This window comes from Telopea speciosissima, chromosome 5 (assembly GCF_018873765.1).
Source record: "Telopea speciosissima isolate NSW1024214 ecotype Mountain lineage chromosome 5, Tspe_v1, whole genome shotgun sequence".
Classification (NCBI taxonomy): domain Eukaryota; kingdom Viridiplantae; phylum Streptophyta; class Magnoliopsida; order Proteales; family Proteaceae; genus Telopea; species Telopea speciosissima.
In genome coordinates this window covers 56,008,094-56,024,257 of record NC_057920.1, presented here as the reverse complement: position 1 = coordinate 56,024,257, position 16,164 = coordinate 56,008,094, and the positions used below count along the sequence as shown (strand labels likewise).

Sequence of the window (16,164 nt, the reverse complement as noted above, 5' to 3'; positions counted from 1 at the left end):
GTAGGTATTGGTTCTGAACAATAGCATTTTTAGCTTGCCAATTAAGAGCGACTTCTATTGAGGAATTACTTGGTCTGTTGCCATTTTGGTCAATAGTGTTTGGTGGAGTGATCTTCCATCTATTCATCCTTTGATCATGATCATGATAGTCAGATGTTGGGAGGAAGTTCTTGCTGATAGAGGAAGAGGAGCTGGACCTTGAAGAAGGTGGTCGGTTCATCATGAAGCAAGGAATAGGTTGTGCAACAGATAATGCTGCTGCCGGTGGCACAAATGGTGTTGGTGGAGTAGGAGGTGGTGGAGAGTTGTAAGTCTGCATAAGAGGTTCCTGGAAAGGTGGATCTTCAGGGGGATTGCAACATCCCAAAGAGCTTCATGGCTCTGATACCAAACTTTGTCTAATTTCTCCAAATGTTGGATATCCCAAGTATCATTTATACCCCAAAAAAAAATAATTATCTATGATATATTACTCGATCCACTTTTTGTTGTATTTAATTGTAGAACTTTATTTCGCTTTACCAAGATCGTAATTGACTTCTCCCTCAATGGTTCCTTTCCATGATATGAGATATGAGGTGAGTCGATAAACGATAAAGTAGCACTTCACATGGTTCTAGCGATTCACATGGCATCAGCAAATGATACAAGTTTTGGATAAAATCTCAAGTCATTAAAGAAAACGAAAAGAGACTTCTTGACTTCCTAAGCAATTAGATGTAAGGTGGTGGCATAAAGAAGGTATTGACATTAAGGATAAAAAAAAAGAGGAAAAGAAAATTGATCATTCATTCTGGGCCGATGTCAATAACGAAAATTAGAGATAGGGGAAAATGTAGAATATAAATTTTGGGAAAAAGTTTATTACATTACCCTTGTACAGATTCTTTTATACCCTTTTTACATAATAAATAGTCGAATACACATTAACATTCTCTCTCCAATTCTAATCATGTGGAACCCATATGAAACCTATATGGATGTTACATTTTTCAACCCCTCAAAATTGAATTGTCTCTCAATGGTTCCTTTCAAGACTTCTTTTAAGCAACTAGATGTAAGGTGGCGGCAATGACATTGAGGAGGAAAAAAGAATGAAAAGGACGATTTGAATTTGACTGATCATTCATTCTGCCGGTATCAATACGGAAAGTTTGAAGTGGGAGAAAGAGACAAAGTTTTCTTTCACACTGTATAGAGAAAAAATACATCCACTCATAAATGTTCAGCTGCCATTTATATATATATAAATTTTAGAAAATTAGGTTTTGACTCGAGCGAGTAACATGAATTGAATATAAAAAAGATGAAATCCAATCAAAAGTCATGAAGACTCGTCCAGATTTAAAAATTTATCAGACCAAGTTCGAGGTAGTTTGACTATTTACTCGCTCGGCATTATAACCAGAGTCATGTGAAACTCTATCGAGTTTAGTTTTTTTATTGGGCCTTTAACTATAAATAGACTATAAGTTTGGTCTACAATTAAACAAAAGTCTAGAATTTTTTTATTGTTGTCTTCAAAATTATTCCTCTGTTTTTTTTTTTCTTCCTTCTCATCCATGAAAAGCAATCATAACCTCAGTCCCTCCTTACTCGGAGAAGGAGAAGAAGAAAGATATTAAAAAAAAATAAGATAAAACATGTCTCACCCTGTCCAGGTTTGACTCACCCAACTCACCAGGTTTTTAAATGGGTGAGTCGAGTCTAGTCAAGTCCAAAAACAATTAAACTAGGATGTTGATATAGTGAAGAAGGCTAAGTCTTCCCTCACAAAAACCTTAGAGGAGAGCAAGAAGTTGTTTACTAAATCTGAGGATCGAGAAAAGAAAAACTGAAGTGGCAAAACAATGTTTTTCAAGTACTTGCTGTTTTTTCTTATCCTTAGCAGAATTGTTGCATCATCACAACAAGAAGATGTTGGTTTCACATACAATGGCTTTCGAGGAGTTAACATGAGCTTGGATGGCTTAGCACAGATTACACAGAATGGCCTCCTAATGTTGGCAAACACCACAAAGAGGGAGGTGGGTCATGCCTTCTATCCCCAACCGGTTTCCTTCCTGAATAAATCCAGTGGTAATGTTCTCTCCTCCTTCTCTACCACTTTTGTGTTCGCTATGTTTTCTGAGTTAGCAATAGCAGGAGGTCCTGGAATTGTGTTGGTGATCTCATCCTCAAAAAAATTCCCTGGTGCTTTCCCAAGCAGTTATTTTGGTCTATTCAACACTACTAACACTGGTAAATCATCCAACCATGTAATTGGAGTTGAATTGGATACCACTCAAAACAAAGAATTTAATGATATCAATGATAACCATGTTGGTATTAATATTAATGGTTTGATATCTCTTAAATCTGCTCCAGCATCTTATTTTAGTGATGAAGAGAATCAGTTTGTGAACCTGAGCCTCAGAAGTGGAAACCCAATGCAACTCTGGGTGGAATATGATGGTACAGAGAAGCAATTTAATGTGACTTTAGCTCCAATTTCCATCCCTAAACCTAAAATCCCACTCTTGTCTTTGATCATTGATCTGTCTCAGACAATAATGGATCCTATGTTTGTGGGGTTCTCATCATCTACTTCTGCTTTAGATGTATATCATTTTGTACTGGGTTGGAGTTTTAAGATGAATGGAAAAGCAAAAGAACTCTCTCTCTCACAACTTCCTAAGCTTCCTCGAATGGGAATGGGATCTAAAACAAAATCAAGAACTTTAGTAGACATTGGATTTCCTGTGATCTGTGTTAGTTTAGTGTTACTGTCAATCTTTATAATCCAATTTATTGTAAGAAGGAAGAAGAAGTTTGCAGAAGTTATTGAAGATTGGGAACTTGAATATGGTCCTCAAAGGTTCAAATATAAAGATCTCTACATTGCAACCAAAGGATTTAATGAGAAGCAGCTTCTTGGTATAGGTGGTTTTGGTAAGGTCTACAAAGGTATATTATTACCCAATTCAAAGGAAATTGCAGTGAAGAGAGTATCACATGATTCAAGACAAGGAGTGAGGGAATTCATTGCTGAGATTGTTAGCATTGGAAAACTGCATCATCGAAATATTGTAACACTCTTGGGTTATTGCCGACGTAAAGGAGAGCTTTTTCTAGTGTATGATTTCATGGCTAACGGGAGTTTAGACAAATTCATCTTTGAAAATCAATCTTCTTCTAGAATGAATAATAATAAAACATTGAGTTGGAATCAAAGATTTCATATAGTTAAAGGCGTGGCATCCGCGTTACTGTATCTTCACCAAGAATGGGAACAAGTTGTGGTTCACAGAGATGTAAAGTCTAGTAATGTAATGTTAGATGAGGAGCTAAACGGAAAACTTGGAGATTTTGGGCTTGCAAGATTGTATGATCATGGTGGTGGTGATCCTAAATCTACTCATGTGGTAGGGACATTTGGTTATCTTGCACCTGAACTTTCTACAACAAGGAAAGTAAACCCTAGTATTGATGTGTTCGCGTTTGGGGTTTTTTTACTTGAAGTTGCTTGTGGTAGGAGACCAATAGAGCCACAAGCATCAGAAGAGTGTCTTGTGTTGGTAGATTGGGTGATCTCAAGTTGGTGTAAAGGTTTGATTCTTGAAACTGTGGATCCCAAATTGGAAATGAATTATGAAGTGGAAGAAATGGAATTGGTGTTAAAACTTGGGTTGTTTTGCACCCACTCAATTCCAACTGCAAGGCCAAGTATGCAACAAGTTGTGCGGTATTTGGAAGGAGAGGTTCCACTACCAGAGTTGCTGCCATCTCTGAGTCAGAGCCATTCTATGCCTTTAGAAGGTACCGGCGGTGGTGATTTCTCTATTTGGTGTCCTTATCTTGGGAGTTCAACGAGTCCATCATCATCGATTGCAGATTCTCTACTCTCAGGAGGACGTTGATTCTATATATCCATGGACCCAGATCTTCTATGGCGCAGCTGCCCGTCTGGCCTATGTCTGCGCACAATGACCGCCTTACCCCTGCCTGAGCATCTTGCCTGAGCCGCAAAGGATCTGTATTGCTCTATCCATGCCATGCCTATGAAGTCTACCTGTGAGTTTTATAGTTTTTTATTGAAAGTTTAATAAAAGAAGTCTATTTCTATTTCAATTTTCTACCCCAATTTATTTGTTGTTGACTGGAGGGTTTTCCCACTTATACTTACCTGGACTTGAGGGTCACTTTTTAGTCTTTATTGTTTAAGGGGAAAAGGTTGGGTATGCTAGTGGTATACCGTATGCTATACCGCTATACCCATCTCTCTCCCTTGTTGAATTTAGGTACTTAGATGTCATATAAGGCTTGTTAAAATTTAGGGCAAGAGAACGTTAACAGATCGTGTAGCCCCTACACTAGTATGGTAGCCAATGAAAGTGCACACAGAGGCAATGGTTTGGAGGATCTTTATCCCCTGCAATTCCATACCCGGTCCAGTTCCCCTAGTGAACCTAACAAGGGGGCGCAATGATCATTCCACCTTGGCTCGGGTGGGGTCCAGCCTCCTCTTATTACAAGCACTAGGGAACTAGATCAGGCAAAGAATTGCAGGAGATAATTTTTCTGGTTTGGATGCGATTTTCGATTTCACTGGAGGCTGAAAGGTCCTTTTGTGCACAAAAACATTGGTTTGTGTGTAGGCGTAGGAACCACGCTCACCAATGGATGAGCATAAGGGTTTTTTTTTTTTTGGTGTATGTGTGTGGGGGGGAGGGGGGACCTCGATTTATTGGTTTTGGCCTATAGCTGGTTGTCAAGTCGTATTCCACACAAGTCTATTTAAATGTCAATTTTCTTGTTTTCGGCTTCATGTGCAATTCCAAAGTTAGATCAGTTGAGGTTGAAGGTCCAATTGTGTTTTCTGATATCATACATACGAATTAGACTTAGATGACTTAGAAGCTACTTACATTGAAGAAGATTTAAAAAGTGAATTTGAAGATTTTCTTTTTAACATAAAAAATTGGACTTTGAAGACTTAAAATAAGATGTTGAAGAATGAAATATGAGCTTTGAAGGAAGTAGCTAAATTACAAAAGATGCCATTTTGTGTTTTATATTCATCTCTATTTGATGGCATTTTGATAATTATGTAAAAGCTTTGAATTAGAGTTTGAGCAACTTTCCTTGCTTACTTTGGACTAAAATTTGGCCATTGAGATGAATGTGGGGTCCTCTATCACTAGGACTAATACATGTACTATCATGTGGCAAATAGTGAAGCGTTAGACTTCGCTAAGCATAGTAATGGGAAGAAAACCCATTATTTTATACCTATATTCATTAATATAGGACCTAATATCACATATACAACTAGATCATTTCTTAATGATGTCGATACATTTCTTGTTTTGGGCTTCATGTGCAATTTCTATGTTAGGGTTTGGGTGCATGGGTTACCAAAAACAAAAAAAGAGGCCTTGATTCGTAATGGCACATGGTCTTTGGTCCCATGCCAGTCCCATATGAATCTCATAGGGTGTAAATGGGTATACCGTATTAAATGCAAGGCAGATGGTTCTTTAGAGTGCTACAAGGCTCGTCTTGTCGCCAAGGGTTTTCACCAGCAACATGGCCTTGATTATGGTGAAACCTTTAGCCTTGTCATCAAACCGACTACCATTCGCTGCGTTCTCTCCATTGCCACCTCTCAGGGGTGGTCTGTGCAACAATTGGACGTCAGTAATGCATTCCTTCATGGCCGATTGGAAGAAGAGGTTTTTATGTCCCAACCGCTAGGGTTTGCTGACCCCAATCATCCCAGTTATGTTTGCCGTCTTCATCGTTCCATTTATGGTCTCAAACAGGGGCCCAAGGCTTGGTTTCGTCTGCTATCTGATTTTCTTTTCCTTCTTGGATTTCATGGATCTAAGATAGATACTTCACTTTTTATTTGCAAAGAGGGTGCTCATGTCTGCTACATACTCATCTATGTTGATGATATTTTGGTGACTGGCAACAATTCTTCCATGATCTCTTCTCTGTTACAGAAATTATCGGGCGAGTTCTCCATTAAGGATCTTGGAGATCTTCATTTTTTCCTTGGTGTTCAGGCCACTCCACATTCCAAGGGGCTGCATCTATCCCAATCTCACTATATTTTCGATCTCTTGAGTCGCACTAGTATGACTAACTGCAAACCTGTGAGCACTCCCATGGCTACTACCCAGATGACATCAGCTGCAGGGGATGCATCTCATTCCAACCCTACCGAGTACAGATCTGTCGTCGGTGCACTGCAGTATGTGACCCTCACCAAACCAGATGTTGCTTTTGTTGTTAATCATGCCTGCCAATTTATGCATGCGCCAACTTCGGACCATTGGCAAATGGTTAAGGGTATATTAGGCAATTTGAAGCATACTCGATCTCATGGGCTGCTCATTGAGCGCTCTCCTTCCCGATCCTTGCAAGCTTTCTCTGATGCGGATTGGGCAGGGGATGGTCTTGATCACAAGTCTATTGGTAGTTTCACCATTTTTCTTGGTCCGAATTTAGTAACTTGGACTTCTCGCAAGCAGAAAACTGTGGCCCGTTCCTCTACTGAGGCCGAGTACAAGGCCCTGGCTAATGCCTCAGCTGAATTGATTTGGCGAATCCTTGCTTGGTGAACTCAGCTACCCTCTATCTAGTGCCCCTATATTATGGTGTGACAATATTGGGGCGACCTATCTCTCGGCTAATCCAGTGTTCCATGCTCGCACAAAGCACGTTGAGATAGATTTTCACTTTGTTTGTGATCGTGTGGCCAACAAACAACTACAGGTTCAGTTTATTTCTACCAAGGATCAATTGGCCGACACTCTCACCAAGGCACTTGGCACTGCTCGTTTTCAGTTTTTGAGGGACAAGCTGAAGATTCGGGTGTCCGATTCTCCACCTTGAGGGGGTGTATAGAGCGTATATTCTCCCCTTTCACATCCCTCTCACATTTTTCATATATGCAATTGAATATTGTCACGTGTGATATGGATCTCTACCAAGCATTGCAAGAAATATTCAGAATCCATAGAATATGGTAACCCAATATCTCACGTCATCTTTCCTTGTAAATCCAGTGAGCTCTCTCACTCTATGTAATCTCTTTATATACTCCAATTGGAGAAATCAAATATAGTGTGGAATTTTATATCTTTAACAAGAAACAATTCAGCCCTCTTCCCTTGTTCTTCTTCTACAGAATTTGTTGCTCATGTTTTTCTTTGCATCTTTCTTGAATCTTCAACTAGGTTCAGCTATAGAAACAGCCACCATTGAGCAGTGAAAGCCAATTCTCCTCTAACTCAGTGAAATTGGAAGTAATCAATTGCTCTAATATTTTGGACCTACTATATTCTGTGGATTATTGAAGATAATCTGTTTACCAAGGATACATACTTGGAAGGGTCGGCCACCATTGTTACCCAATTCACAAGGCAACTTGTGTTGGTTGGTCTCAATTCAATTAATGATTGTAGTCATTAAACAAAATTCCACCAAGTAATATTTGTGGCTGGGTCTCAGGTCATTTAGTTTGACCATTGGGTTTTGTAGTTTATCACAAATTCTTCCAAACAGAAATTGATGGACAGGTTCGATGTGTCAATTGTTTAGATAATCCAAGATAGTCTAATTCCAACAGTTTGTGGCTTAAACTCAAACACTTGGCACAGATGTAATCCTTTCAAGTGTCAAGTTGTTCAAACAGAATTTAATGTGATAACAAGCCTGTGTCACACCTTAAGTCACACATCAATGTCAGCTTGCCTTCAAAGACCATTCATTCAACTAATTGGTTCTAAGTTTCTAAGAAATCAATTAAATGATGATATTTGCAGAAAGAAGAATGGCAAAATATATTCTTAGATGGAGGAGACTAATAAGTAGTGAATCACTAATAAATCATAGAAAAACAAAGTAAAATAAAGTAGAAAATAATGTTGTTTAAGCTTGTGCTGTTCTTTCTTCTCCTTGAAGGATTTGTTGTTACATCACAACAAGACTTTGGTTTCACCTACAATGGTTTTCAAGGAGTTAACATGAGCTTGGACGGCTTAGCCCAGATTACAGACAATGGTCTCCTAATGTTAGCAAACAACACTTTGCAACAAATGGGTCATGCCTTCTATCCCCAACCGGTTCACTTCATGAATTTCTCCACTGGTACTGCTCTCTCCTTCTCCACTACTTTTGTATTTGCCCTGTTCTCTCAGTTTGCAAAAGTAGGTGGCCCTGGTTTCGCGTTTGTGATTACACCCTCAATAGACTTCTCAAATGCTTTACCAGCCGGGTATCTAGGCCTCTTCAACACCACCAACATCGGTAATTCATCCAACCATATCATCGCAATCGAGCTCGATGGCGTTGCAAACAGGGAGTTCAATGACATTGATGGAAACCATGTTGGTATCGATATCAATGACTTGAAATCTGTTAAATCTGCCACAGCTTCTTATTTTAGTGATGAAGAGAATCAGCATGTAAACCTAAGTCTCAGAAGTGGAAACCCCTTGCAACTCTGGGTAGAATATTCTGGTTCACTGAAGCAACTTAATGTGACTTTAGCCCCTATTAATGTCCCTAAACCAAAGATCCCACTCTTGTCCTACAAAATTGATCTTTCTAAGATCATAAAAAGGGATCCCATGTTTTTGGGTTTCTCCTCAGCTCTATATGGTTTGCCAGAATCCTATTATATATTGGGATGGAGTTTTAAAATGAATGGGAAAGCAAGAGAACTCACTCTCTCCCAACTACCTAAGCTTCCTCATCAGAAAAAAAGACATAAAACAAGCCCTAGGGTTTTTAGTGTTGGATTTTCTGTGATAGGTGCTACTTTACTGTTAATTTCCATCTTCATCATTCGATTTATAGTGAAAAGGAAGAAAAAGTTTGCTGAAGTGGTTGAAGATTGGGAACTTGCTGATTATGGAACTTACAGGTTCAAATATAAAGATCTCTACATTGCCACCAAGGGATTCAAGGACAAGGAGCTTCTTGGAACTGGTGGCTTTGGTTGGGTCTATAAAGGTGTATTACCCAAATCCAAGACAGAAGTTGCTGTGAAGCGAATCTCCCATAATTCAAGACAAGGAGGGGAGAAAGAATTTATTGCTGAGATCATTAGCATTGGAAAATTGAGGCATCGGAGTATAGTAACACTCTTGGGCTATTGCCGACGAAAGGAAGAACTCCTTCTGGTCTATGATTTCATGCCAAATGGTAGTCTAGACAAACTCCTTTTTGATCAAACAGCAACAAAGATGGTGTTGAGTTGGTATCAAAGATTTCGAATAATCAAAAGCGTGGCAACCGCGTTGTTGTATTTACATGAAGAATGGGAACAAGTTGTGGTTCATAGAGACATAAAATCCAGTAATGTCTTATTAGATAAGGAATTAAATGGAAGATTAGGAGATTTTGGGCTTGCAAGACTATATGATCATGGAACTAACCCTCAAACCACCCATGTAGTTGGGACAATTGGTTATCTTGCACCAGAACTTTGTAAAACTGGCAAAGCAAACCCTAGTGTGGATGTGTTTGCATTTGGGGTTTTTTTGCTTGAAGTTGCTTGTGGTAGGAGACCCATATTAGAGCCAGCTGAAGCATCTGAAGAGTGTAGAAGGGTGCTAGTGAATTGGGTGATCTCATGTTGGAGTAGAGGCATGATTCTTGATACTGTGGACTCAAAACTTGGGATGAATTATGAAGTGAAGGAAATGGAGTTGGTGTTAAAACTTGGATTACTTTGCTCTCATTCAATTCCAACTATAAGGCCAAGCATGCGACAAGTCCTACGCTATTTGGAAGGAGAGGTTCCTCTACCAGAGGGTTTACGATCTTTGTATATCAAAGAAAGAATAGCTACTAATTAATGACTTTACTTCTACTGTGCCTTCATCAGAAGGTTAATTCTAGTGATGTCTCTGTTTGTTGTCCTTCTGTTGGGAATGCAATGACTCTGTCCTCATCATCAATTGCAGAATCTGTACACTCTCGAGGACGTTGAGTTTGTTTGGTTATAGGTTTGATTGTAATCCTAGCATGGTCTAATTTTTAGTATATTAGATTGGGATTTGGCTTATATAATGCAGACAAGCAAGGTATGGCTTTTGTTGATCACATGACCTAGCGAAGCCCATCGGTTCCAAGAGGTCCAACTGTAAGCTTTTAACTTCTCTCTTTTATTCACTAGTGTTTCGTTGTTAAGTTTATATAACTTCTCTCTTTTATTTTCCTTCATATATATATATATATATGGAAAAGTTTTCATACACGGTTGTATAAACCTTGTATGTGAGAGGGTGGGAGTTCCAAGGCATTAATTAATGGGTGGGTATTTATGACTTTTCCAACTCTTTGTGAGAGACCCTCTCACATGCCCGGTTTACACGACCGTATATGAAAACTTTCCCCATATATATATATATATATATATATATATATATATCAAAATACCCTTACTTTTGCATGGAATCTTATAATCACTACTTAATACACAAAATTAAAGTGTTTAATTAGCTAGACATGTTTGCAAGTTGTTGCAAATGACTTAAATACCTCTAAAACATTATGATGGCAGATCCCAGTGTTGGATAATTAATTTTTGAGTAAATTACTCCCCCCTCCCCTCGATTATGCTCTAATGACAAACCCCTCCCCTGGGTATTGAGTAATGACTCTCCCCTCCCCTGTATTAACAAGATTCTATCAACCGTACCCATTCCGTTAAAAAGGACTGTTAAGTGATAGGAAAAGATTATATTACCCCCTCCTTCTTCTTCTTCTTCCTCCTCCTACAATCCCTTTCCTGCAACTCTGCCCCCACCCTGCTGCCAACGCAACCCCTCTCACCGTCCCCACTCATGCTCTCTCCTTGCCCTTTCCTGTGCTTGACGCAAAGGGTCTCCATGGTGAGAAAATGATAACTCGAGACACACACAGATATCACCACGCAATGGAATAATTCCAAACCGAAGTCCAGCAAGAATTCGGATGTTTCTGTCATATGGTCAAGGTTGAATATGAAATTCCAGGTGAGAGATCCCCACTACTAGTCCTCCCAAATAGAACAGTTATAATGTCGGAACAACCAACAACAAAGGAACCGGAGGAGACGAAACTAGATCTAGCGGTAGAATGAAGAACCGGACACGAAATTCGAATGAAACTTCCCATCCAGCGGGATCTCGAACGAGCTTGAAGAAAGGGATCACCTTGCTAGATAATAAAGTCCCAAAACTTGAGATTAAAAGAAGGAAACTGTAGGGAGATCGATGCCTCTCTTGCTGTCAGAACTAGCGCGAAGCAGTTAGAGATGATATGAGGTAAAGGAAGGAGGAGGAAAAGAAAGAAAAGGAAGAAGGAACAGAAAGAGAAAAGGGAGATTAGAAGGCTTACTGGAGGGAAAGGAGGAAGCTAGGGAAGATACCAACAGTCCCACAGTCCACACGCTGTTCCACCAGGCAACACTCAACTCTCTGAGGTTTAACTCAAAACTCAATATTTGATTCAAAACAGGGAGATTTAAGAAATCAGGTTGGAATTAGGATTCCATGAAATCAGTAGAAAGATCTGGTTTTGAAAACAACGATAAATTAAGATTCCAAACTGATACCTAGATTTGAAAACATAATTAAAAAATTAGATTCTAAGATTGAGAAATTTAGAATTCCTACTTGAAGAAGCATTCTTGGAAAACAGTGAAAAGATTGGGTTTTGATGATTGATTTTGAAAACGAGTTGAAATCTAAAGTTATAGAACAAGAAACACAACCAATAGCTCAATAAGCGCAAAGAACAAATTAGGAAGTTATGTGCGGGATGGAGAGATTATGATCGACTGCGTCTTGAGAAGAAAAGATAAGAAGAACGAGAAACAGTGAAAAAAGGATATGATCAGATATCATCACCTTATCTGAAAGGCTGCCATCACCTGCAGTACCCAACCTTGAAATCACCAACCGTTCAACCAAAACAAACAAAAAATCCAACCGTTCTCTAAGATTGGATGGCTTTCTTGCTCTGCGGTGGATGCGACAATGGTTATGGACGTTGTGAGGCGGCGGTGGTGCTGGCGGTGGCTACGAGTGGTGGTGGCGGTGGTGGTGGTGACCATTACTCACACTGGAGAAACGGCCTAGAGATGTTTTTAGGGTTTTGATATGGTTAGGGGTATTATTGGAATATCACAAAAATAAGGGCATCTTGGGGTTTAAATGAATATTTTTAAGGTGATGTCATCACTTAACAGTCCTTTTTAACGGAATGGGTACGGTTGATAGAATCTTGTTAATACAGGGGAGGGGAGAGTCATTACTCAATACCCAGGGGAGGGGTTTGTCATTAGAGCATAATCGAGGGGAGGGGGGAGTAATTTACTCTTAATTTTTTTGCTTAGTATATTAAGTGTTAAATATTATTCAATAGAATGTATTGTGCTTAACACATTGTTTTAGCATGGGATGGTCATGAGATTAAGTGTGATGTATGTGATGCATAAATTTTAATTATATTATACTTTCCCCCTTTTCATTCTCCCCATTTAATAAATATATCCCCCCCTTAGGAAACCCTAAATGGAGAGGGTTGGTTTTCTCCAGATTTTCTGATGGGTTGTAATTTATTAAATTTTAAATTTCAGTTCATGAGATTTAATTTAAATTTGTGCACATGAGATGTAATGTAATGAAATACATGCGATGCGCATTAAGAAGGAAAATGATGCAAGATCAAGGTGTGATGTCTACTATAAGGATGTTGCATCCAATGGGTGCGTTTCAGGATGAGATCGAGATGCACGTTAATCATTGGAGAATAATTGTGGTATCCCATGACCATACCTTATATTTAATTGTTATTTAATGTGGTTTGCTTACTATATACTTATGCTTAGTCACATGAGGTAGCATATTTTTATGTGTTATTATATATATATATGCATGAGATATATGACTGTTAAAGTAACGTATGTGATGCGTATCAATGTTAATTTACCTCATCACCCTCGACTGTGAAATACAAGTACAATACAAGAACCTTTAAACGGTGAGGATCTCGTGACCTCTTCCTATCTAGTGGGTGTGGGGACTGTCTTGAGGACACTTTGGGAATTCCGGCAGGCTAATCTTAGCATCTGATGGATGAGTTGCTCACTCCCATCTCTAATGGGATAAAAAGTGGATATGGTGGGTAGGGCATGCCTCTGCATGTGGGTATTGTCCCAAAGATGATATACTTTTAGGGGATAAGTAAGTACTTGACTTGACTATAGTGAACTCCAATAGAATAAACTGATACTCAGGTGGCCAGCCAAAGTATATCGGAGGTCATTTTCAAAAAAAGAGATTTGAGAGTAAAAGATGTGTACAGTGAACTCTGCCAGGATCAATTATACATGTCAAGTGCTTAGTAGACTCCAACACACATCTCTCGACAAAGCTGAAGAGGCCAAATCAGTGGAGTTATTGCAAGAATTCCAAGAAATGTTGCATTTGAGCACTTTGTGCCATGTGTCTATCTCTAGTAAATGATATAATCTATTACAACCTCATTTGGGTGAAATGTTTGTATATGATTTTAGACATAGAGGAACAACAAAAAAATTGAGTCATATTGCATGTATCGAATCCCACTTAGGCTTTATAAAATATGATAAGAATTTTAAATAGAATTACATAATTATGATTATAAAACTTTTTTTTTTCCGTCCAAACGTTCTCTCAATTTCTCTCTTTACTTGCGCAACAGGTGGAGCGTCAAAGAATACTTAGACGTAGAATTCAACCTTATTGGTTCTCATTGGAACACCTTCTAGATGTTCTCCCTACGCCGGGGTTAACCCATGAAATATGATTGATGACATGGATCCAAGCTGGACATGGCCTTACACCACTAATGCAGAGTAGGTCCACTGCAGATTAAAATCCTCTCCAATTTCTTGATCGTTGAATGTGGTGCAGTTTGGGGTTTGAAAGGTTGACACTTGGCAGACACGACATCCAACGATTCAAGGTTGATTGAGTCAGTTTTTTTTTTTTTTTTTTTTGAACTCGGCACCATTAGATGTCGTACCTGCCAAGTGTCGAGCTCTCAACCTCAAACTACACCGCACTACACTGCACTACACTTTTAGAGAATTGGAGAGAATATTCTTCCCACTTCGCTATAGTATACATCTACATTAGCGTTGGACAAACGTTTCCGTTTACCTCATATAGGAAGGATTTTAGTTTTTCTTCACAGTATTGTGTTATAATAAAAAGGCAAAGAAGTAAGATTAGAACTTCCTTTTCATTAACTGTCGTTACAACAAGATTCTCCCAAATATAAACACTGTCCGATCCCAAATATGATATCATGATCTTCTCTCTCTTGCTGTGCAAGGATTAGACTGATGTGGTACTGCACCAACTAGTGAAAATCAAGAATATATATAATCCATATATGGGAAAAAGATCTCTACTTGGTGGTGTTTTCTAAGCCCTATCACAGGGCATTGTGAAATGATGCCTCTACCCCCTAGGTAGATACCGAAGCATACTCATCCATTGGTCCAGATGCTTGTATAGAGATCATGCGACCAAGTATAGATCTTTTTCACCCCTTGTGGCATTTCCAACCACAAGATAACCTTTTAAGCATAGACCTAAGTCGCCTCTGCAACACAAATATATTAAGGGGAAAACTGTGAACCAACAAGTGCAAGACTTAGCAAACAAACTGTATGAAAAGAATGCATAATTAGAATCAATCACAATAATCCAATTATATATAGTCAGATCTAATCTGCATTTGGAATATTGATGCTTAGAACCGCGTTCAAATGAGAGGGCAGGTCTGGGTGTAACTGTAAAAGTTGCTCCATTGTGACCAAGTCCTCACTCAATTTGGATTCTCTATTGTCGCCTGCCTGTCCTGCGCCGTGCTGGCAAGACACAGCAAGGTGCACAATTACTGCCTTACCCCCACTCAGGCAGGGATCTGGATCCATGGTCACTGGTTCGAGTTTGGAAAAGCCTCTCTCTCTGCGAAAACAGGGGTAAGGCTGCATACATTATGACCCTACCCAGACCCTACCCCTGCAGTGGGATCACACAAGAAAATGAAAAAGAGGGGAAGTGTAGATCGATCGATGCAAAGTATGTATGTCTTACACAGAAGTGGTTTGAAGAATTCCTTCGGGCATTAGATTTGTTCTCGGATCTCTCCTTCTCTGATAGAAACGGCTCATCATCATATCCTTGCTTGCTTCTCACTGGATTGAAAATCCTTTGGAAGAATAGACGAAATTTCGCTCGAGAATGTCCCCAACTCGACTATAATTCAACCATTGTCAATCAAAACTTGCAATGTAATAAGAAATTTGTATGAAAAAAATGAGGTTAATTACCTACCTACCTTTCTTGTGGGTCTGGAATTCGTCTCCAGGAATTCCTTCCTTAGCTGTTGAGCATAGGCAAGCAGATGTGCCTTACGATCGGAACCATATCTTGTTGATATTGAAGGTTTAGAGGAGAAATGGTTTTGCCTATTCGATTTGCAGGAATTGGATTTTCCATGATGAAGTGGTTTATGGTCTGCAACAGTTGATGATGATTCAACATAGACAGTGACAATTACTCTGCTATGATTCTTGCTGGACTTCTTCTCCCTTCTCTCTTTCTCCGCTTTTTCCTTTCCCATTGAAACCAGGGTTTTTTGGCAATCAAGAACATGACCTGTGGAAAGAATGAAAGCTGTTCATGCATGTTAATCGTTTTCAGTTGTAACAAAGCTAGTCAGTTTCGGCATCTCTCTCTGTCTCTGGCCCTTCGATATAGGGTAATTATGAACGAATCGTTATCCCCCCCAATTCGCGGACTTGGCTTCTGTCCAGCACTCTGCCCGGCCTGCACATGCAGCTTTGGACAGAGTGAGGAGTGAAAAGACCGTCTCACCCCTGCCCGAACACCTTGCCCGAGCAGGGGTGTGGCGGTCTTTTCACGCCTCACTCTGTCTGGGGCTATACATGCAGCCCGGGCAGGATGCTGGACAGGATCTTTTTGGCCAATTTGCTGCCCGCTTCAATCCCTCCAATTCCTCACATAAGAATAGAAATGACCACCCTACCCCTTGTCCTAACACACTGCCCAAGCTGGGGTAGGGTGGTCATTTCCACTCCTATGTGAGGAATTGGAGGGAATT

The 16,164-nt window shown here is 39.5% G+C and overlaps 2 protein-coding genes across 2 annotated transcripts; both read left to right on the top strand.

The window, feature by feature from the left end:
* The first annotated feature begins 1,769 nt into the window (after positions 1-1,769).
* Positions 1,770-3,899, top strand: LOC122660835 (L-type lectin-domain containing receptor kinase IV.1-like). The gene has a single exon (XM_043856081.1). The coding sequence runs from the start codon at positions 1,851-1,853 to the stop codon at positions 3,897-3,899; it is 2,049 nt and encodes a 682-aa protein (XP_043712016.1). The 5' UTR covers positions 1,770-1,850.
* Positions 3,900-7,898: 3,999 nt separating this feature from the next.
* On the top strand, positions 7,899-9,989 carry LOC122660836 (L-type lectin-domain containing receptor kinase IV.1-like). The gene is made up of 2 exons (XM_043856082.1): positions 7,899-9,808; positions 9,859-9,989. The coding sequence occupies exons 1-2, from the start codon at positions 7,914-7,916 to the stop codon at positions 9,986-9,988; spliced, it is 2,025 nt and encodes a 674-aa protein (XP_043712017.1). The 5' UTR covers positions 7,899-7,913; the 3' UTR covers position 9,989.
* Positions 9,990-16,164: the final 6,175 nt, after the last annotated feature.

Excerpts from the sequence above, each read along its gene's own strand:
- LOC122660835 (XM_043856081.1), top strand. The coding sequence starts at position 1,851 with ATGTTTTTCAAGTACTTGCTGTTTTTTCTTATCCTTAGCAGAATTGTT.
- LOC122660836 (XM_043856082.1), top strand. The coding sequence starts at position 7,914 with ATGTTGTTTAAGCTTGTGCTGTTCTTTCTTCTCCTTGAAGGATTTGTT. Across the intron at positions 9,809-9,858 it reads GGAGAGGTTCCTCTACCAGA|TTTACTTCTACTGTGCCTTC; the intron begins GGGTTTACGATC and ends CTAATTAATGAC.